The sequence below is a fragment of the Podarcis liolepis genome (genome assembly GCF_965112155.1).
Source record: "Podarcis liolepis genome assembly, chromosome: 13".
Taxonomy (NCBI): Eukaryota; Metazoa; Chordata; class Lepidosauria; order Squamata; family Lacertidae; genus Podarcis; species Podarcis liolepis.
In genome coordinates this window covers 27,986,518-28,007,977 of record NC_139573.1, presented here as the reverse complement: position 1 = coordinate 28,007,977, position 21,460 = coordinate 27,986,518, and the positions used below count along the sequence as shown (strand labels likewise).

Genomic DNA, 21,460 nt, shown 5'->3' with positions numbered 1-21,460 from the left:
TCCGATTGAAAGAGGCCCGTTAGAAGAGGCAATACTCAAGATAATGAGTTTGTACACCACTGAAACTATAATTCTGAAGAATGCATGGCATATTTGTTCAGTTCCAGTAGAGTGGGGGAGGAATAAAAAAGTTAGAATATACCCAAACACTACAAAATAACATGCTGAAGGTGATAGATTTGGCTTCATTGAAGTTGTAAACATATTTTCCCCTAGCAAAAACTGCAGTAAAAAATCGGAACATGGCCAAGAAGCCCATGTAGCCATAATATTCTTGTCTGTGGCCCTTTACATAGCTTAAAGGGTAGGAATGCAAGAGGAGGGATAGGGACCTTTTGGAGAAGGTCAATGAATGCTAAATAGGTAGGAGTCACAAAATAAAAATAATTATTTAAAGTTTTTATTTATACATTTCATTAGTTTTACAATCAATTTAACATTTCAAAGTTTGACTTCGTTTCCCCTTTTTCTGCAGTTCCTGAAATTTATGTTTTAATATCTTCTGCATATCCAAATTCATTTATTTTGCCCATTATCTACTTTAAATATATACTCTTATGAAACTGCAGGTTATTACAATAATCCTGCTAATGTTTTTATCTGTTTGCAATTTATCTGTAAATATTCAATAACTTCTACTCTTTTATAAAAAGTCTGTTATCGTGATTTCTTATTCTCGCGGTCAGCTTCGCCATTTCTGCATATTCCATAGGTAGAGGGACCCATGCGAAATTGGTAGACAGGAACTTACTATCTAACTTTAATAACTGTCACTCGAGTCTGCTTCGTTCTCCCTTCCCCTCTTTTGGTGTCATGTCTATCAGCCTGTGAACTGTTGGGCAAAGGCTGCCTTGTCTAAATGGACAGAACCGCTTTAAAAGCAAACCGGCCCACTGACAGTTGGCCCCCAGGCTCGCGCGCCTCCTGGCGGGGTGCTTTGGCGCGCTTGTGATTGGCCCACGGGGCGACGGTACCCGCCTTTTCATGCGCACGCAATCCGTTATGCTCTTTTTTCTTTTAGAACCCGCATTTGATCTGAAGGGGGCGGCCTTTGATTGGCTGTAGGCGGGAGGTTAAGTTGCGCCAGGCTGCCCGGAAGCAACACAAGCGCCTAGAAAGGCGAGAGGGTGATTGGTCAGGTGGGGGGTGATACGTAGGAGCTGCAATCTCGCTTCCTAGAGATAGGAAAAAGTGAGAAAAGCGCGCAGCCTGAACTTCCTGTAATACACAAGACGCAACCCCTAGGTTTTCCTACCCTCGGGCAAAGACGCCTAGGAATGCAGACTAAAATGCTTTTCATAAAAGCGTTGTGATTTCTTGCGTTGGCTCTTTGCTCTACGGGGAAAGCGATCCTTGCATTCTGAACGCCTGAGCGAATGGAATTCGAGAGCGGAAATGGCCGGCGCCGAGGGGGCTCTCTTCACTTTTTCCTATCTCTAGGTCTTCGCTTGCTCGCGCACCTATTCTCGCGAGAAGGTGCTGAGATTCCCCCTGTCAGCTTCGAAGCCGCGACGGCGGTGCCCCGAGCAATGGGAGTGGGGAGGTGAGGAGAGAAACCAATAAAATAAAAATTAATGACCCCCTCACCCGACTTCTCCGCCGCGAGCCCTTCCTCTGCGTCTCCGTTCTCGGCGGTGGGCAGAGGGGCATTTTGGCCGCTTTTCCTCCTTTCCCAGTTGGGGGGGGGAGGAGGGAGAGAGAGATGGAGACCTGCTGTGGCCCCGCCCCTTTTGCTCTGCATATCCCCCCCAGTCATTTCAAACTCTGGAATGTCCCTTTCCTTGCGGGGGGGGGGGGGGCGGCGGGAGGCGGCTCATGACATTCCCTCCCCCATCCCTTTGGGATGGTCCTCAGTTCCTGCCACTCAAACGTTCTTCCCATTTCATTCCAGATTAGCTAACCCGAAATAATGGGCGTAATTGATTGGCAAAAAAACCCCCACAAACCTTTCCTTGCCCTCCGCCGGCCCCCAATTACTGATGCACGTTAGGACTTCCACGGTCGGGTGGGTGAAAGCGGGTGAATGTAAGGGCGTCGCCAGTCTGTTTTCAGCTGGTATTAAAAGGGTCAGACTAGGACCTTGGGGTGTGTGTGTGGGGGGGTTGTGGGGGGTAGGAATACTGGCTTCATTCCCCCACTATTTGGCTCTGAAGCTGGTTACGGTGACCTTGAACTAGCCACCCACCTCACTGTGTTGTTGTGAGGGTTGAAGTGAGTGGCAGCAGTGGAAGAGCACCGGAGGCATGATCCCCCAGGGGGATGGATGGGATACAGGTTTTAAAAATAAATAACCCCTTAGGAGATCAGCAGCTGAATGAGCTGAATGGCTGTGAGATGTATGAAACCTTTTGTCTAGGCCTCTCTGTTTCACTTAAGAGCAGTGTTTTCTCATTCCTATCTCGTACCGCTGTATTTTCTCAGCACCAGCTTTTGCTCTTCGTTTTCCTATTTGTATCCTTGTCTGGATTCCGTTGTTGTTGGGCACCATCTTGCCTCTAGTGCAACCTAAGTGATATCTGCAACATCCAAATGTGAGCCAACCTGGCAGTGAGGGAAGAAAATTCAGCCCTAGCATCATAAAATAAAATGTCGTGCAAATGAAAATAATGCCTAAGCCAAAAGGTGGAGGGTTAAGATCTCTGAGAGCTTATACTTCAGCTACCATGTTACATTGGATCTATTTAGGCCAGCATTCTGATGCATCATTGGCCAAGTAGATCCTCTGGAATGCCCCACCCTTCCCAGCAGTGGATGAAGGCAACTCTCATTCCCTGTTGCTTTGTGCCAATATCTGGTAACTGGAGACCTTCAGTTTCAAATGTTGAAGGGTATGGCCACATATACAATGGGTGGACAATCTAAAACTAACAGCAGGAAGCAAACAACAGAGAATGCTGGAGAGAACTTGGAAGAGGTGTACATCCAAAGATGGATGTAAGAGGCTGTGGAAGAATAATTTCCACTTATAGCAGTTGATGGTCTTCTCCATGAACATGTTCAATGCTCTTTTCTTTTTTAAGTACTAAGTACTAAGTTATCACATCTGGGTATTGAATTCACTGCATTAATCTGCTGTGTGCAGAAGCACGTTCCTTTCCCTGTCCTTGGCCTACTGCCAAATCAGTTTTATTAGGTGACCCTGTTCTAGTATCCTTTCCCCCTCAGCACTCATAATTTTATATTGTTTTGTGCAAGTAATTTTCTCCCCAAACCCTGACAAGAGATTCAGTAATCTCTGACAAGAGCTTCAGTAATCTTCTTCCAAAGGATACATGGCTTGCAACAGCCTTATGCCAATTCCTGAAGATGGTTGCTCTGCTTTTAGAGCTGTCCAAACCCTAAGTGTATTTACTTAAATGGTTTCTGGGATATTGCCTTAGTGTTATAAGGATGTTATGTGCTGCATTGCTGTTTCTGCTGTTCTACAATGAGAGATACAGAGGCCCAGAAAATATGAAGGGGCTTTTCTCCCCCCCCCTCGTTATTTCTGATACCTTGAAAAATAATTGAAACAGATGCAAACAGAGAGTAGGTGCTCATCAAGTATAACAAAAGGAAGAACCTGCATGACTTGAGAGTCAGCTTGTGTGTATTCCATGCCAGACTGAAAAACTTACTGTGTTCCTGTGCAAGGGATCCTGCTTCTTCAGAATCTTAGATGTCTTGTGAAGGTGGGCTTTAAGTTTTGTCTGCAATGCTGGTGAAATCTCATAAACCAGGTGGGTGGATGAAGATGATTTCCAGTAGTTATATTGTGGGGTGGGACTTTGCTTCCCTATATAGCTCCTTGTCTTAACCTCTGCCTAAAAAACAAAAACTAGCAGATTATGCAAATAAATTGTGCTGATTAGAATAATTTATACAGTTTATAGAATTCAGATGCTTTTGGCACCAAATTATGATAACTTGTTGCAGAACTTTGGGACTTTCTTAGCACACTTAGTCAGCTCTTGGGGCTTATGAATACCCAGCATGCCCCTTCCTCTTAAAATACAAATATAATAGCTTCTATAGCTTACCCTGAGTCTTCAGGATAGTGTGGGTTTTAAAGTTCCTCTCTTTTCTTATAGATGCCCCGCCACTGTTCTGCCACTGGCTGCTGCACCCGTGACACTCCTGAGACACGCAACCGAGGCATTTCCTTCCATCGGTGAGAGTTGATGCTATTCTGGGCCCACCCAATCTCCCTTTCAAAATGGTGCCCATTTTGAATTGAGGGCTGGCTGGTACTAGTCTGCAGGAATATCACGTTGGGGATATTAGTATTTCTTCTTATATTTCTGTCCCACCCTTCCTTGAGGAGCTCATGGCAGAAAATAAAGTGTGTGTGTGTGTGTAGCCATTGATCCAAAGTTAGAGCTGTCACAAGGCAGAGGAAAGGCTAAGAAAACCTACCAGATTCCTGCTGTCACTCCTTTGACTAGTTGAAGATCTTTCCATTACAATGGTACCTTGGTTCTCAAACTTAATCCAGAAGTCCGTTCCAAAACCAAAGCGTTCCAAAACCAAGGCGTGCTTTCCCATAGAAAGTAATGCAAAACAGATTAATCTGTTCCAGACTTTTAAAAACGACCCCTAAAACAGGAATTGTACTATCTAACAAGACCATTGATCCATAAAATGAAAGCAATAATCAATGTACTATACTATAAAATAAATAAGACAGTATTGTAGATGATAAAAATTAAAATTAGTTTTTTTTCTTACCTGCACTGATGATAGTCATTGTTTGGATGGGGGGCTTTTATCCACTTCCGCAGTCACATAGTCAATCAATCAGTAGCTGAACTGGGTTCCACACAGTAACAAAAACAAATTAACTGAAAAAGCCTAAAAAACAAAAATGCAAAATAAATAGCAAAAACAAAAGTGCCAAACTTTATCCATTCCGGAAGTCTGTTTGACTTCCGAAATGTTCAAAAACCAAGGCGCAACTTCTGATTGGTGCAGGTGCCCCAGAAACAATAGCCGACAGCCGCACCAGACGTTCAGCTTCCGAAAAATATTCAAAAATCGGAACACTTACTTCCAGGTTTTTGGCGTTTGAGTACCAAGGTGTTTGAGAACCAAGGTATCACTGTATTTACCTGTTATCATTTCTGAAGTTCACAGTGCCTTTTTACGGTACCTTAAGCAGATTTCGCACAAACAGAAGCTGTAATATGCATACTTCTTTTTTAAAGTAACAATCATGTCCTGCCCTCTCCCTCACCAAAAAAAGTGTTCAAGATAGGGGTTTGTTGGCATGAAATGTGAATGGGAAGGGCAAGTTGCAGGGTGGCTTCACCAAAAACTATGGAATATTTTACCTAGCTACACTTACTTTCCTTTTGCACCGTAGTGATACTGTTGGCGGAACAGCCATAATCTCTGGAAATAGTAATTCAGATATCCTTGTAGTGTCTCCTAGCGTTAAAGGGCTAGAATGATGCTGTAGTTCTTTTTCCAGCCTGGGAAAGACTCTTATGTTAGCCAAGGATCTGGAGTCCCAAGGGATCAGTCAGACTCAGTTTGACATTAAGCAACTCACTCAGAGCAATTGTTATTCCATGCAATCAAATCATACTTTTGCTCTATGATGCACATAAGTCCACATGACAGGGAAGCTCCTGGGATGACATTTTCAGACAAATGTCCTTGTACCTGGGAAGAAGGCCTCCATTGTTTTGCTGCACTCTGCCAATCATCCTTGCCTGACTCACCTCCTGTGTGTGCTCCTAGACTTCCAAAGGACAACCCCCGGCGAGCGATGTGGTTGGAGAATTGTCGGAGGAAGGACATGAGCGGCCAGGGTCTTTGGGACCCTGCCTCCAAGTATGTTTACTTTTGCTCCAAGCACTTTGAGAAGAGTTGCTTCGAACTGGTGGGCACCAGGTAGGTCACTGGAATATGAAAGGGCATGAACAGCTAAGCAGAATTAAAACAGGTGGATATGCTCACAATTGGACAATGTCTTAGATTATACATTTGACATTGGCAAAGGTGCTGCTTGCAGAGGGGGTGGAGAAGGGAGCTAGAAATGACTTAAAGGCCGGTGGGGTGGGGGGAACAATTGTTGAAGGCCAGAAAGCTCTCATGGAAGACCCGCTCTGTGGTTTATTCAGGGTGACCAGCTTTCAATTTAAATACTTTTTTGGGGGGTGAGGGCAGAATCCAATGTGTAGATGCTGTGTAGATGTAGATAAACCTAGACATACCCAAGTCACCAAGACCTGTTAGATCAGTTTGATAAAGTAATGAAGGTGTGTGAGGATCTTAAGGACTCAGGAAGAGGCTTTTCCCAATAAGTATCACTGAGAGCAAATAGTAGTGGGCAATAATGGTCCGACTCCTTATAAAGCAATTTTATATCTTAGGAGTATAAGCAAGTGGGAGTGCTGTATTGTGGAGGTCACACTGGATTATCTCCATTGAGATTTGTGGGAAGAAATCCGAATTTAAGCAGCATGTGTCACTTACAAAGCTCTGTTTATTTGGGACTCAGCACATGCAGTTGCACATGCAGAGATCTAGAGGGAAAACATTGCAATGCAGAAGTATAACTGGCTAACCGCAGGTGCAGCTAGCACCTCCCAGAACCCAGCAGCTCCCCAAAAAGAGACGCCTTGCTGCAAGGTCTATAGTTCAGATGACCTTCCAGAGAAGGATGCTTGCCTGTCTGAAGCAGAGATGGCTTATGAGTGTTGATGCTCCTTTTTGCAGTGGCTACCATCGGCTCAAAGAGGGTGCTGTTCCCACAATATTTGAACTTCACGCCAAACTGCGCCAAAAATCAAAGCTAGGCAACTCGAAACTCGCGAAACGTCAACAGAAGCAGATGTGAGTATTGCCCTTCTGGCTTCTCTTGCCATGCTCCATGGAAGGTCTTCCCTCCCTTTCTGTACCATCCTATGAATGTTAATTATGTTTAGTGGGGCTTGCTTCTTTGGAAGTGTGCACACAGAATTGCTGCCTTACTGCAGGGGTAGGGAAGCTGCTACCCTCCAGTTGAAGTTGAACCACAGTTATTGCTCCATGCTGGCATGCTTTGGTTATTTCGGGAACAAGGGCATGTCCAATTTTGTCATCCTCTGCTTGTCATTACACCTGCGATAAAAGTGTGGCAGATCTTCCCCACTCGGTTCGTGTCTGACCAGGGTTCTGTTCCTTGCCTACAGCTGCAGCCCTTGCCTGGAGGAGGAGTCGAGTCCTTTGTGCATGGACATCTCCTGCTTCCCTGCACAAGAGCTGCCAAGCCCTGGGGCTGCTCCCACCAGCGGCGAGCCTCGTAGCCAGCCTGACCTCCCGGGGCCGGTGTCGGAGAGCCTGGCCACCCTGTCAGACATTCCCCTAGAACAGTCACCCGCTGCTACTGGCCAGGAAGAAGCTTCTCCTTCTCCGGCCCTCCCGGAGCCTGTGGGGGATTCATCCCACCCCGTTTCCCTCTCTCTCTACATGTTGCGCCTGCCTCCCCCAGCTGGGGCTTACATCCAGAACGAGCACAGCTACCAGGTAGGCAGTGCCTTGCTGTGGAAGCGGCGAGCGGAGGCGGCCCTCGATGCTCTGGGGAAGGCGCAGCGGCAGCTCCAGGCCTGCCGGCGCCGAGAACAGCGACTCCGCCTTCGGATCTGCGAGCTTCAGCGCGAGCGGCGGCCGCACAGCGCCGAGGCACATCGACGGCTCAAGGAGCACCTGCAGGTCTTTGAACTGCAGCTCCTCAATGACCTTGAGTAACTTTGGGGCGGGCCAAAACCGACCTTTCCCTGTTTGGTGCACTCTCAGCTTCAGGCTGTGTGATGGTCCCTGCGGCTAAGCTGTGTGCCAGAACTCGGGGTCCTCCAGTTTGGCTGGCCGGTTGGCACTCGCCGCCTTCCCTATCACCATTCGCATATAATCTGTACCTGTAAATAAATGCTGTTTTGTATGATGGATGCTTCCTACTCGTCTGAAAGACACTTTTTACAGCAGATTTGCAACAGCTGTCAACCTGCGGCCTTCAGCATGGTGTTGCCCGAGGCATAGGAAGGATCATACAGTTTCTAGCAAGTTTTGGCTCAGCCTTGCTCACAAGGAGATTGAATTAGGGGGTGTATGGGATAAAGGTTGCCCTGTCTTCTGATGGATTATAGGTTTACAAGGATCTTAAGATCCTGTGGGCCAAGGCATCCTCATCCCACAGAGGCTTATCCATAAAATATATATGGTGGAGTGATGTGCATCAGCAGGAGAAGAGCAAACACGCCATGCTGGAGATGGCACCATCTTTTGAGGAACAGTTCAGGAAAACCACTCAGATGGTTTTAAGTAAGCAAGCCAAAAGCTTAAGTGAAGTCTGGGCTGCTAGACTTGCTGCGAAGCAAAACCTGTCCACCTATCAGCTGAGTTAGGCCTGGTATATGTAAGAAAAGGACAGAAGCGCTAAGACAGGAACAATAAGTACCATTTGTTGGGCGTTTCTCATGTGCACTCATAAACACAACCATCTGTGCTCTTCAAATAACCTTTTGCAAAAATGTTTTATTCAAAATGCTGGAGGGTCATGGGTGAATATGAGTCTCATTACTGATAATTGAAACCTGCTCTGGGAGCCTTTTCCAGCTCAAAGAGTGGAGTGAAAACAGTTTAAAAATGCACATTAGTGGCATGCAGAAGGCTGCTTACCTGTAAGGATCTCTTGTTGGACTGGGGCAACTGTCTTCAGCTTGAACCAAAATGATTTCTATAGTTTGCAACGGTTGCAGGTTATTTCACTTTGTGCTGGCACCCGTCAAGGACTCAGCTGCCTGAACAGAAGCACTTACATGCCTATCATGACTATCACAACCCGTAAGGGTGGGTGGAACAAGGATGTGGCTCCTCAGAAATATTCCTGGCCTCTCTCCTGAATGTTCAGCTGGTTTTTTTAATAAAAAAACCCTAAGTCTCTAGTCCTTTTTCCGGGAAAGCACCCAGACAGACTTTTGTCCAGTTGCTCTCTAAAAATAAAATTGCTGTTGCCTTCTATTGTTTTCTGGCTAATGAATGAAAAGGCACCGGAATAACTGATGAGCTCTAAGCCCTTATTTATTTTTTTTGTACTTTTTATTTGTATTTAACACTATGAAACAAAATAAATATACTGGGCTACTCCAACTGATATTCTGGTTGTCCTAAATAAAATGTCCGGCTACAGAATAGCTGCAATGATCTACCATAAAATGTGGAGAACTCTGCCAGTGTTAGAGAATTACATGCCCATTTCTTCCAGGTTAAGGGGTCCCACAGAGATGCCTTGTCTGAGAACCTCCAAAATCCTGTTGCTGGGTTTATTTTTTAAACCAGGGATGGGGAACCTGTGCCACTCCAGCTATTGTCAACATAGCCAGTGGTCAAACACTCTTCCATGCACAGTTCATGAGGCAGAAAGAGTTTCAAACTTTAAACACTTCCTGAAGACCCATCTATTTAAGCTGGCATTCCCAGCCTCATCAGATTCACCATGTTCTATTATTTATTGATATTTAACTGAATGCTTTATTGATAGCTTTTCTGTTTTTACTCATGTATTTCTTTGTATTTTTGGTTTTAAATGTTGTACATACATTTTTCTTTTTCTTACCTTACTATGCTTTATGTAAACCACTTAGGTATATTATATATTAAGTGGCATATAAATCTTATTGATGATGATAGTAGAAGCCACATGTTCCCTATTCCTGTTTTAAACAGTGCTATATAAAGCTGTTACATAGTCTAATTCTATAGTAAAGCACAAGATACAGTTCTAAAGAGACATGGGATAAAATATGAATGGGAAATATACAGGAATCCTTCCTTTCTTATTCAGCAATACTACACACCTTGAGAAAATGAGTACTCTGAAGATGTCCTGGTGCCGAAATGCCATCAAGAGACAATGAGTGAAGTGAACCTGCTCCTCATCCCTTCAACCTCAACTGCACCTTAGCAATGAGATGCAGGGATAACCTGACTAATCACTATAGGCAACATGACCAGTCACCAGAGACTGGCTTTGTGACCTCATTTATCCATTGTGGCCTCACATTCATAGGCTGTGGCTGTGACTGCCTGGGAAATCCCACCCCCAGTTTACTTATAACTGCAGGAAAGGCTTGTATCTGTTAGCTGCCAGCTCTACAGTACTTTGGGTTACCTGCTAAACTTACTTTTTAGCAAATTGGCATGTGCTGTGTCGTGGTCCTATAACAGAAGTGCATGTCTACAACAGGCACCAAAGCTAAACAAGGTACAATCATCAGAGCGGAACATGTAATTCGTATGGATGCCAGTGGCAGAATTAAACCCAATCTTAAATACCACTAAAATCAATGGAAATTTAAAGTGGTCAACTTTAGCTGACTCATACCCATTAAGTCTGAAAAGCTGAGCTCATTGTTAGTGTGTAGACTTATGGGCCAAGCTACACATGACAAGATGTCACCTGAAGATATATAAATCTGCTCCCCCCATTTTTTAAAAAACTGGCTGCTGGATGGTCTAGTTGAGCCTGTGGTGCACTGGGAAGTGGGATTTAACTTGTCCCACCCCCAATATTACAGCACCTTCCCCCCGAAAAAAGCTATTGCATTGGGATGGGAGCTTCCCTCCCTTTCCAAAAGGCAGTTGGCAGTTTTGTTGAGACCACGGAATGAGAGGAAAAGGCTACCCCATCCACCCCTCCCCACCCCCTTGTGCTGCTATACTGAACAAGAGACTCATGCCTACAGTGAAGAGTAATGGGGCCACACGAGGGCAGCATAAGCCCAGGAAAGGAGCCTGTAACTGGAGAAGGACGAGGGTGGGATTTCTTTAATGGAGGAGAACTGGGATTCCCAGCATGCAACAATTGGATAGCTTTATCGTTCAAATTCCAAGCTATTGAGAAGAGTGGCGGAAAATGACAGACCAAAGGGGGGATGCACCAAAGAAACAGGTACGGACCCCTAAAGCTTTTGCCAGGATCCCTGCTCTATTCATAAGTTAATTAAATTTCTAACACACTTTACCAGGGCGCTAAGAAAATAACAGCCCCGGCTCCCAGTATTCAGATACTTTCCTGTCTCATTTCTTTGGCAGAGTGGATCACAGTCTTACCAAACTGAAAATCAGCAAAGGAGAAGAACATCAAGAAAATGAATGTGCATATGTGTGTGTGGGGTGGGGTTGTTAGATTTCAAAAAATGTATAAGACCCCTGCTCCTATTACTTTTAACAGTAGTTTAATCGGCTGGCATTAACAGCTGACGAACCCCCAGGCCATGAAAACCTTCCCTTATTGATCTCTGCGGATGGAGCTCCTGTTAAAGTTACTCAAGGATTATTTCCTCTTAAGCAGCTGGCTATCTAATGTATGCTTGTTTTCCTATAGAGCCAGAGCAGCTCGTTTTTTGAGAAAGGTTTCTAACCTTTTTTTAGCTATAAACTTTGAAGGAAGCAACAGTGTTCAAAGTCTGCGCGGCACAGGCAAGCTATGACGACACTTTCAACTTGGCGAGGGGGGCAGAATTGAGTTTTACCTTCCGCGGAACTTTCACTTTCATTTGCTGTGCCATGCCAAAGAGGACAACCGCAGCAAGGAAGGAGCGGTGAGTTTTTCCCCAAACTCTGAACCTTCCCTCAAATTAAATGTTGAGCCTGGGCTGCTGACTTGAAAGGCGCCTTGCTTCTTGTTCTGTACATACATGTCTCTTTTGTCCTCCCGTCGTCGCTGATCAAACAGGTTTGGCTGGGTTTACAGAATAATAAACAAACCTGAGCCAGGGCTATGGAAGCAGGGTGATATACTGTTTATAATATGCAATATATATACCTGTGTCAGGTGGAAGTGGGATAGGCACAACACAACGTCTGCACTAGAAAATAAATTTGTTGCGCTTACCTGGGAGAAAAAACCCCCATTGAATTCAATATAATTTACTCCTGAATACGGACAGACATAGTTGCTGCAAAGTTCTTTTCTTGCTTTTGCTGTAATTATCACAGCTTCCCCTCTAAGTTTTTGTCAAACAGACTTTGGAATTTGACCTGAATGTACCCAATATGCACACATAATGGAGTACTCTGTGGTATATTTGATACTCACAGAGCATGAAAAGGCAGGACATCACTTCAGGGACGCGGACTTATAAAAAATATTGGGGGGGGCCCGGGAAAGCTCATGAATAATAAATAAGCTCATGAATATGCAAATAAAGTGGCTCCGGCCCTAAATAGGGCAAGCCACGCCCCCCAGCCAGCCGATTGGCTGGCTGGGAGGTGTGGCCAGTCGGGATTCCCCTGTTCTCGCGGGGGGCTGAAACCGCCAGGAGGAAGGAAATTCCCCCCGGCAGTGCCTTGGCAGTGGCGGTGGTGCTGCGAAGCAGCGAGGCAGGAGCCCCCGCCCCCGGGGATTCCCTAATCTCGCGGGGGACGGCCGGGGCTCTCCGACTAGGGCGCGCGGCTGGCTGGCTGGCGAGGGAGCAGGTGGGGAGGAGGCGGGGGATGGCGGCGGCGCTCTGCTGGAAGGGCGCCCGAGATTATTGGGGGGGCTGAGCCCCCCCAAAAATTTTTTTGAGGGGGCTCGAGCCCCCTCAGGCCCCATGGAGTCGGCGCCTATGCATCACTTCAACAGAGCTGTGTGGAGATGGAGCATATTTGTTTTGTAACAAAAGGAAAACTGAGCAGAATGGGGCCAATCTATTTTTATTATGTGACTCCTACCTATTTAGCATTCATTTTGGGGTGAGGTTGGGCTCACCTTTATTTAGAGGGAGGTAACTGATATTTGGGACGCGGGTGGCGCTGTGGGTTAAACCACAGAGCCTAGGGCTTGCCGATCAGAAGGTCGGCGCTTCGAATCCCCGCGACGGAGTGAGCTCCTGTTGCTCGGTCCCTGCTCCTGCCAACCTAGCAGTTCGAAAGCATGTCAAAGTGCAAGTAGATAAATAGGTACCGCTCCGGCAGGAAGGTAAACGGCGTTTCCGTGCGCTGCTCTGGTTCGCCAGAAGCAACTTAGTCATGCTGGCCACATGACCCAGAAGCTGTACACCGCCTCCCTCGGCCAATAAAGCGAGATGCGTGCCGCAACCCCAGAGTCGGTCACGACTGGACCTAATGGTCAGGGGTCCCTTTACCTTTTTTTAACTGATATTTGCAACCACTGGTTCCCCTTGACATTATGCTTTTTTCCAGAAACTTGTCCCTCTTACTATATTGTTGGATGAGCATTTTAGGAATGTGGCATTGTTTGTTGTTTCATTCTTTTCAATGGCTTTTGATTTCCCCCGTTTGCATTTTGTCATTAAGTTGCTTATAAATAATAATAATAATAATAATAATAATAATAATAATAATAATAATAATAATAATAAATGGGTTGAGGAGTCTCCTTTTATGAAACTGAAATCGTTCTGTAAAATTATTGTGCATCCTTCAGCTCACAGCTCATGACAGTTTGCAGAAACTGGTCAGCCCCATCTTTGCTTCTTCAATCCAATCAGAAGAGAATTGACTCCCCTTCCTTCTCCTAGAGACCATTTTTCCTCCTTCCGTAAACCTTTGACTGGAAGGGGCCAAGATGTCCAACAGTGTCTGCTGCAAATTGGTGGACTACTTGGACGAGCTCACAGAGGAGGAATTCAAGAGATTTAAGATGCACCTCGAAGACTACCCACTGGAGCAAGGCTACAAGCCGATCCGGCACTGTAAGACCGAGAAGGCCGACCTCACTGAAATAGCACGGCTCATGGTCAGGGCCTACGAGGAGGCAAAAGCATTGCAGATGACAGTCAACATCCTCGACCGAATAAATAGAAAGGATCTGTCGGCAAAAGTCAAACAAGAGATGCCAGCGTGTAAGTAAACAAAGGAGCCCCACCATTCCAGGCTTCGTAGGTCTCTTGTCCAATTTGCTGTGAATTCTGCACTTCATCTGTGTATCAAATATGCTTGAGAAATGCCCATAGACTTTGCCCATGGAATCCTGGGAACTGCAGTTCAACCATCACAGAGCTACGAACTATGGCTCCCATAATTCTTTGGGCGGAATCCGTGTGCTTTAAATGTATGATGTGGTTGTGAGCATCAAACGGTCTTCGCTCGTCTGCTGTGTGCCTGGGTGGGCAACAATGGATGGCCATCTGTCATGGATGCTTTAGCTGAGATTCCTGCATTGTAGGAAGGGTGGACTAGATGACCCTGTGGGTCCCTCCCAACTCTATGAATCTGTGATTCTAAGATGAAAACCCGTCTCTCCAATGCAGCAGTGTAGGGCCAGCAACAGTCCTTGAAGGGCCTCATACTTGCAGTGGAGCACCTTGTCCTCCATGCCTGGTGAGCTCACCACTGTCCCTGATACCTCAAACTCATGCTTTGTTCCCTTGCCTCCCTGGCAGCAGAGATTCTCCCTTCCTTGCCCATGGCGACATCACTGGGACTGCCACTACCTCAGTGCAGCTGACTAGGGCTTAGTGAGTAGCAGTGGCTGCCTGGGCCAACCTCCTGTGTTTAAAAAGGTGGCCATACACTGTTCCGTGCTCCATATTGTATGATGGAGCCTCGCAGTTGCAGGAAGCTGTACAGTGGTACCTCGGGTTACAAACGCCACTAACCCAGAAATAGTACCTCGGGTTAAGAACTTTGCCTCAGGATGAGAACAGAAATCGCGCAATGGCAGCAGGAGGCCCCATTAGATAAAGTGGTACCTCAGGTTAAGAACAGTTTAAGGTTAAGAACAGACCTTCAGAACAAATTAAGTTCTTAACCCGGGGTACCAGTGTACTAGCCTTGTGAAAAAGTCCAAGCACATATGGAGGCTTAGCCAATGGGCAGCTACATACCACCATATTTATTATGTGCTTTTGGGGGGCTGTGGGCCCTGGCAGATCCAAGACTATGCCAGCTGTGACACTGGGCCTCCAGCAGTTTCTTACTGTGATATTTCTACATGACTGCGGCCCTTCGCAACTCTGCCCACAGAACAGCCTCAGGCTTTATACTGCACATTTCTATTCCATGAGCCCCATATCAATGATGCAAAGTCTGGAGGAGCCCTAACTCTTGCAATACTATGCAGACCCTGATCCTATTTGCATCAGTTTATTGATGGGACTTCCGCGAACAGACACTGTTCTTGTACATGTGGTATAAGGGGAGCAAAAAGGGGATGGGAAATCTTTTTTCTTTTATTTACTTATTCCTAACAAGAGCGTTCTTTTTTTAAAACAACAACAGTTTTCCTGCAGCCTACGAAAGCAGCGGCCTCGACCAGGGAAGAAAAAAGAAAACGGGAAGAAAGGTTGCTGTCCAGTATCACTGACAAGTTTTGCGGGACTCAAAAGAAAGGTTAGTTTACGGGGACAAATAGAAGAAGACGCATTCTGGAATGGTAATTTTGAAGATAATGTACAATTTTAAGTTATACTTACCATATTATAATTATCAGGGCCTTTTTCTTCTTCTTAACAGCAATGATATAGTTATGAATATGAGTTTGTAATTATCATAATAATTACATCATAAAAATATACCTGTAATATTTCAAGGAAGGCTTTCCTGGGTTCAACCTGAAACTATGCCCAAATCTACAAAGTTGTTTTTTGCTTTGTTTTTAGAACTTATCCTAGGAAGGAAAATAGCACATGTTTTTTCTGGTTAGCAAAGGTACCATTAAATAACATTCACTGTTCCTAAAACGTTGTTCTTCACCTTGAGATGTCTGTGCTCTGGAAACTGTTACCACTAAAGCAGTAGAACAGGTATGGGGAACAGTTGGTCCTCCGGGAATTGCTGAACTACAACTCCCATCAGCATCAGGAAGCACGGCCAATGACCAGGAATGATGGTAGTTGTAGTTCAGCAACATCTGGAGGGCCAAAGGTTCTCAACTCCTACAGTAGAAAGTCATTTCTTCAGCTGCTGAGGTTTGCAAACTATTCTCCGTCTCTGTTTTTAGTGGAAGTCACACTGGATCCCAAGACAGCCTTCCCTACCCTCATCCTTTCTGAAGATCGGAAAAGTGTGTACCTGGGCAGCCAGGCCCAGGTTCTTCCTGACAACCCTGAGCGCTTCAATTTTTCGCCATGTGTCCTCGGAGCAGAAGGCATCACCTCTGGGACTATGGAATGGGTGGTAGAGGTGGGCAAGGCCAAAGCATGGGCCATTGGGGCAGTCCGGGAATCCATAGGGAGAAAATGGTACCAATGCATCAGAGTTACTGAGGGGTTTTGGGCACTGCAGCTGATTGGGGGGGAATATATGGCCTCTACCTCTCCTTCCACTGTCCTTCCACTGTGGAAATCCCCGCGACGGATCAAGATACTCCTGGAGTACGATTTTGAAATCCTCTCCTTTTATGACGCCGACTCCATGGAACTTATCTATACTTTCAACTATCCTTTCTCTGAGAAGATGTTTCCCTTTTTCCAGGTCTGGGATACCGAGATCCCCCTGAAAATCTCATAAGGGCACATTTTTAAGATGACTTAGGCTGCAATCCTACACTAGGGCTGTGTACGTGTTCCTGTTTGCTCCGCAACAGGTGTGGTTCCATTGCTGGCTTGGGAGCAGTGTACACAACATTAGTTACAGTCCATACGTGGTTTCCTAGGAAATAATCACATTTTGATGCGTTTTCTGCCAAACCTGCCTGGATTCAAACAGGAATCAGGACAACCTAGTAATGTGTACACAGCCTTCGATGTGGCAAGAAACAGTGAATCCACCAACCAATTATGAAATTGAGCCGGTAATTTAAGGAGAGATGAGTTGGTGAAATGGCCCCTCAGCTGGTTCCTGGTACCGACCAAAGAGGAATGGTTATGTAAATTATGTGAATATTTGGAGCTGTCCAAATTGATGGATGTAATAAGACTAAAGCCAATGAATACAGTCAAGAAGTAATGGAAGTACTTGAATGATTATTTAGAAAGACAAGGTTCTAATGTAAAAATTTGGCTGTGTCTAGAATGACCTCGTGAATGGAAAAGGGGAAACATACATATATACATATCTATATATTAAGATGAAAATAATACTGAAATACAGATAAAATATGAAATGTGAAAGGAAGTGTTGTGAGAGTGATGGAAGTCTATTACTATTATTATTTTGTAAAATAGTGTTTATTGTATTGAAATATTATACTTTTCTTTATTCTTTTACTGTCTTCTTTGCTTCCCCCCTTTTCTTCTTTATTTTTTTCTTTCTCTTTATAGTATTCTTTATGTGTGGCTTGGTATTAATGTATTTACTTTGCAATAAAAATGTTTATCAAAAAAATAAAAGAAAAGAAATGGCCCTTCACACAAATTTGTTTCTTTGGTGTGTTTACTTGAGATTAAGTCCTATTGAGCTTGGTGGGTCTCCTACGTTTCTGATGAGAAATGAATATGCTTACATTGTTCATTCCTCCACCCCAAAGAATGGCATGGGTTGCCTTTTAAACCTCTTTATCTGCTGTGAAATAATAAAAAAACATTGAGGGGGTTTGCAAGACATTCTACTATGAAATGAGAAGAAATCCAAATGTGTAAAATGTTCTTGTTGTTTTTATACTTCAAGTTTAAAAATAGGGTTATGTGGAACAGAACACTGTGATTTTATATTTTTCACATGTCTGATTCAATCTGTCTTTTCTTTGGAGGGATATTTAACATTGCATCTCTCGGAGAAAAGGACAGTGCTTAGAGGCACAGTCGGTCCACTCAGTAAAGGTGTGTGGTTTTCTGTACATATTCATTTGCAGCCCACTACAACAGTGGTCCCCGGTGAGTGGCAAAGGAGGCAGCCATTTTGAGTTACTCAAAATTCGAAAAACCACCTCAGAAAGCGGCTTTGTGTGAAAAACAAATGGCAGCTGCTGTGATTCTCTTCTTCTCAAAATAATGTCACCTCAGCTAACAATACAGCAAACAAGCTATATTTTGGTGTCAGGATGGGTGACATGACTGAGAAGTGGTCCTTGTCAGTGTTGGTGCAGCACACCTACTTGGGAGTAAGTCCCATTCAACTCTGTGAGATTTGCCTCTGACAATTTGCAGTATTTCTCTCATATATTCCCCACCCCAATGCATTGTACTTGCAAAAGAGGGTAGATTATGGGTATATTCACACCACCACTATTTAGCACACACTGGGGATTCCAATGCACCTTTGCACTTCCAACATTGGCTCGTGGTTTCAGTCCTCTCAAATGCCTACTTCAGCAACACCTCATCTCATGGGAGAAAAAGCAGCTGCTTTGCTGCTAATGATATGTGTGAATGGACTGAGTCCACTGAGAGGACTGAAGTGGCACACAACAGTTATTTTGGATTTGTTAATATCCAAAATATTCTATAGGTATCAAACTTCTAGTTCAGCATAAGGCTACCATCTCTATTCCCAGTCTATCTTCCTTTCCCTTTGCGGTGTCTTACTGTAGGGATGCTCCACCACCTCGTTTCGGACTCTCTTCCTCTGATTATTTTTTTTTTTAAATCTTAAATTCAACCATCTCCTTAAGCCAACATCTGTTCACCATGATTTTCCATGACTGTCTTCTTGACTTTAATATATATAAATGGCCACATTTGAGAGGGCGGGCAGGGGGAATTAGAAAACCTTTTGGCAGCACAGCAGAGGACTTGGAGTAAGCAGTCTAGAATCTTGACTCAATAGGAGAAATGGCCTGTGTCCAGGTAGGTAGGTTGTCAAGGTAACAATGGAATGCCTCCTTTGTGACATTCCTTGTTGATGACTTAAAAGTATGGAATCGAGAGGTGTCCAATGAAGGAGTTAGGATAGGTAGCAAGAGCCTGAGAGAGAGATGGCAAAGAGGAGATATCGGTAAGATACCTTGGGGTGTATTTATTGTTTGCATTCCCCTTTAGCTTACCTAGTCCATAAAATGTTACACGCAAACAGCACCAACCTCAATGTGTTTCCCCTGCAAATTTGGATTAACCTGATAATCCTCTAAATGGGGCAAAATCAAACTCCAAACCACTCCTCTTGGGGTTGCAAGTGAATTGTTTTGAGGTGGGAGGATCATTCATCACTTTCAGCGACTCGTTTTCATGCCCATTACTTCCTCAATGCTTTTGTTTATTTTTTGGCAGTCTTAAATGTTCATCTTGTATCAAAACAATGTTTCCTCCTAGAATCAGTTTCTATACAAGTCCATTGTGTGGACTAATTAAGTGATTAAGCAAATTGCATGTCTCCATCTGCTCTGCCACCTTACTGGATGTATAAAAATTCACAAATGGATCAATGACTTTCAGAAATGATATTTTTCCCTATTGCTTTAGCCAGGGCTCCTTTGACTTCCTTGTTCCTTAGGCTGTAGATTATAGGATTGAGCATCGGAGTAACAACTGCATAGAAGAAAGCCAGCATCTTGTCCTGGTTGGGCGAAGTGTTGGATCTGGGGCTCATGTAAGCAAAGATTGCTGTGCCATAGCAGAGGGCAACTACGGTCAGGTGAGAGGTACATGTGGAGAAGGCTCTCTGACGACCTCCTGAAGACTGGATACGTAGGATAGCACGGATTATATAGACATAGGAAAGTGTGACCACGATACAGGGGATCACCAGCACAATGGACCCTGTCACCAGAAACAGAATCTCATTGATGGAAGTGTCTGAACATGCAATCTTGATAACAGCCAGGACTTCACAGGCAAAGTGATTGATGATGTTGGAATTGCAGAAGTGAAGGCGCACAGTGAACACCGTATGCAGGAGAGCATTGAGAAATCCGGCTGTCCAGGATGCTAGCACCAACTGCGTACACACTGTCCTGCTCATGATGACCTTGTAATGCAACGGATGACAGACAGCCACATATCGGTCATAAGCCATGGCTGCCAAGAGGATAAATTCAATGCTTCCGAAGGCGAATGAGAGATAGAGCTGAGCCATGCACCTGTTGTAGGAGATGGTCTTGTAGCTGGTCAGGAAATGGATTAACAACTGAGGCACCACACTTGTTGTGTAGCAGATGTCCAGGAAGGACAGATAGCTCAGGAAGAAGTACATGGGTGTGCTGAGCCGTAGGTCTATGTGGATGGCCACGATGATGAGTGTGTTACCTGTCAGGGTGATGAGGTACATGAAAAGGACCGCTGCAAAGAGGTAAAGGTTGGTGTCTGGATCTTTGGAAAATCCCAGAAACACGAACTCCAGGGCAATTGTTTGATTGTATTGCTCCATCACACACACAATGCTTGAGCTAAGAGAATGAAATCAGGATTGAAATGGGAAGTTTTGGAACAGGGATGGTTTTACACCTAAGATATGGAACTTGTCACCCTCCAGATGTTGTGGGACTCCTGTTCCCATCAGCCACAGGCAGCAAGGTCAGTGGTCAGAGATAGTGGGAGTTGTAATCCAATAACATCTAAAACAGGGGACAGCAACCTTTTCCAGCTGTGGGATGGTCCACCATCCCTCAGACCACGTGGGGGGCCGGACTATATTTTTTTGGGGGGGGAGAAGAAGAACGAATTCCTACGCCCCACAAATAACCCAGAAATGTATTTTAAATAAAAGCACACATTCTACTCATTTAAAAACACCAGGCAGGCCCCACAAATAACCCAGAGATGCATTTTAAATAAAAGGACACATTCTACTCATGTAAAAACACCAGGCAGGCCCCACAAATAACCCAGAGATGCATTTTAAATAAAAGGACACATTCTACTCATGTAAAAACACACTGATTCCCGGACCATCTGTGGGCCGGATTGAGAAGGCGATTGGGCTGCACCCGGCCCACGGGCCTTAGGTTGCCTACCCCTGATCTAGAAGTTTTGGATTCCCCATCCCTGCTTAATACCTTACAACTCTCAATGAATACAGGCGTTGGCTAAATATGGAGGTAGAAGATGTGGCAAAAACAATACAAAATGCATTCAGGATTAATACGAAGACAACAAAGGCAAAAAAAATTCCCAGGAGACTGTTTGATTATATTTAAGGATAGAGAAATGAGAAATTTGATTTTGCAGAAAAACACATAAAAAAGATTATGCATTGATGGAATATTCACAATCATATTTAAAGATGTCCCACTTCGCTTGTTAAAAAAACATGACCAATATAAGACATTAACTCAGATTTTGAGAAAAAATGGAATTGAATTTAAATGGGAATTTCCAGAAGGAGTTTCATTTTATTACAAAGAAAAGAAATTTAAATTCAAAAATGTGGATGAGACATACAAATTTCTGAGAAGATACAAAGAATTGGGAAAGGGAGAAGAGGCAGCAGCAGTGACGCCAGAGGGAGTAGATATTAATAAATCAGAAGAAGAGGAAGAAGGAGGAGGAGGACAGGTTTAAGAACTTTAACAGTTTTACTTACAAAGAAGGCCAAAATGGCATTGAAATTATGGACTTGGAATGTTAATGGCATAAATGATAACAAAAATAAAAGGAACAGAATTGAACAGTTTTTGTTAAAAAAGAATTTGGACTTTATTTGTTTACAAGAGACTCATGTAGCCAGGAAATACAGT

General features: G+C 44.5%; 3 protein-coding genes and 2 long non-coding RNA genes across 13 annotated transcripts; 2 read left to right on the top strand and 3 right to left on the bottom strand.

Annotated features, from left to right (window-relative positions):
- The first annotated feature begins 1,094 nt into the window (after positions 1 to 1,094).
- THAP7 (THAP domain containing 7) lies at positions 1,095 to 9,115 on the top strand. Of its 3 annotated transcripts, none has more exons than XM_083470695.1 (5): positions 1,095 to 1,191; positions 4,071 to 4,150; positions 5,722 to 5,874; positions 6,703 to 6,819; positions 7,158 to 7,906. In XM_083470695.1, the coding sequence occupies exons 2-5, from the start codon at positions 4,071 to 4,073 to the stop codon at positions 7,711 to 7,713; spliced, it is 906 nt and encodes a 301-aa protein (XP_083326821.1). In that variant the 5' UTR covers positions 1,095 to 1,191; the 3' UTR covers positions 7,714 to 7,906. The 3 variants fall into 3 exon arrangements, with proteins under 3 accessions (XP_083326821.1, XP_083326819.1, XP_083326820.1); XM_083470693.1 differs by lacking the exon at positions 1,095 to 1,191 and adding an exon at positions 1,257 to 1,543 and having other exon boundaries at positions 7,158 to 9,115; XM_083470694.1 differs by lacking the exon at positions 1,095 to 1,191 and adding an exon at positions 3,602 to 3,719.
- Positions 3,572 to 7,878, bottom strand: LOC310691117. 2 transcript variants are annotated; one of them, XR_014518329.1, is made up of 3 exons: positions 7,737 to 7,878; positions 5,703 to 5,882; positions 3,572 to 3,803 (listed from the first exon to the last, which is right to left on the bottom strand). It is a non-coding gene; the product is annotated as an uncharacterized lncRNA (long non-coding RNA). The 2 variants fall into 2 exon arrangements; XR_014518330.1 differs by lacking the exon at positions 3,572 to 3,803 and adding an exon at positions 4,839 to 5,450.
- Positions 9,116 to 10,059: 944 nt separating the features above from the next.
- Positions 10,060 to 17,249, top strand: LOC310691099 (butyrophilin subfamily 1 member A1-like). 6 transcript variants are annotated; one of them, XM_083470699.1, is made up of 5 exons: positions 10,060 to 10,912; positions 11,410 to 11,564; positions 13,394 to 13,811; positions 15,190 to 15,300; positions 15,911 to 17,249. In XM_083470699.1, the coding sequence occupies exons 3-5, from the start codon at positions 13,535 to 13,537 to the stop codon at positions 16,417 to 16,419; spliced, it is 897 nt and encodes a 298-aa protein (XP_083326825.1). In that variant the 5' UTR covers positions 10,060 to 10,912; positions 11,410 to 11,564; positions 13,394 to 13,534; the 3' UTR covers positions 16,420 to 17,249. The 6 variants fall into 6 exon arrangements, with proteins under 6 accessions (XP_083326825.1, XP_083326827.1, XP_083326823.1 ...); XM_083470701.1 differs by having other exon boundaries at positions 11,348 to 11,564; positions 13,488 to 13,811; XM_083470697.1 differs by having other exon boundaries at positions 11,348 to 11,564.
- Positions 17,223 to 18,596, bottom strand: LOC310691128. Its single transcript, XR_014518345.1, has 2 exons — positions 18,476 to 18,596; positions 17,223 to 17,412 (listed from the first exon to the last, which is right to left on the bottom strand). It is a non-coding gene; the product is annotated as an uncharacterized lncRNA (long non-coding RNA).
- A 155-nt stretch (positions 18,597 to 18,751) lies between these two features.
- LOC310691055 (olfactory receptor-like protein OLF3) lies at positions 18,752 to 20,750 on the bottom strand. Its single transcript, XM_083470654.1, has one exon. It carries the CDS (start codon positions 20,149 to 20,151, stop codon positions 19,207 to 19,209), a length of 945 nt encoding a protein of 314 aa, XP_083326780.1. The 5' UTR covers positions 20,152 to 20,750; the 3' UTR covers positions 18,752 to 19,206.
- Positions 20,751 to 21,460: the final 710 nt, after the last annotated feature.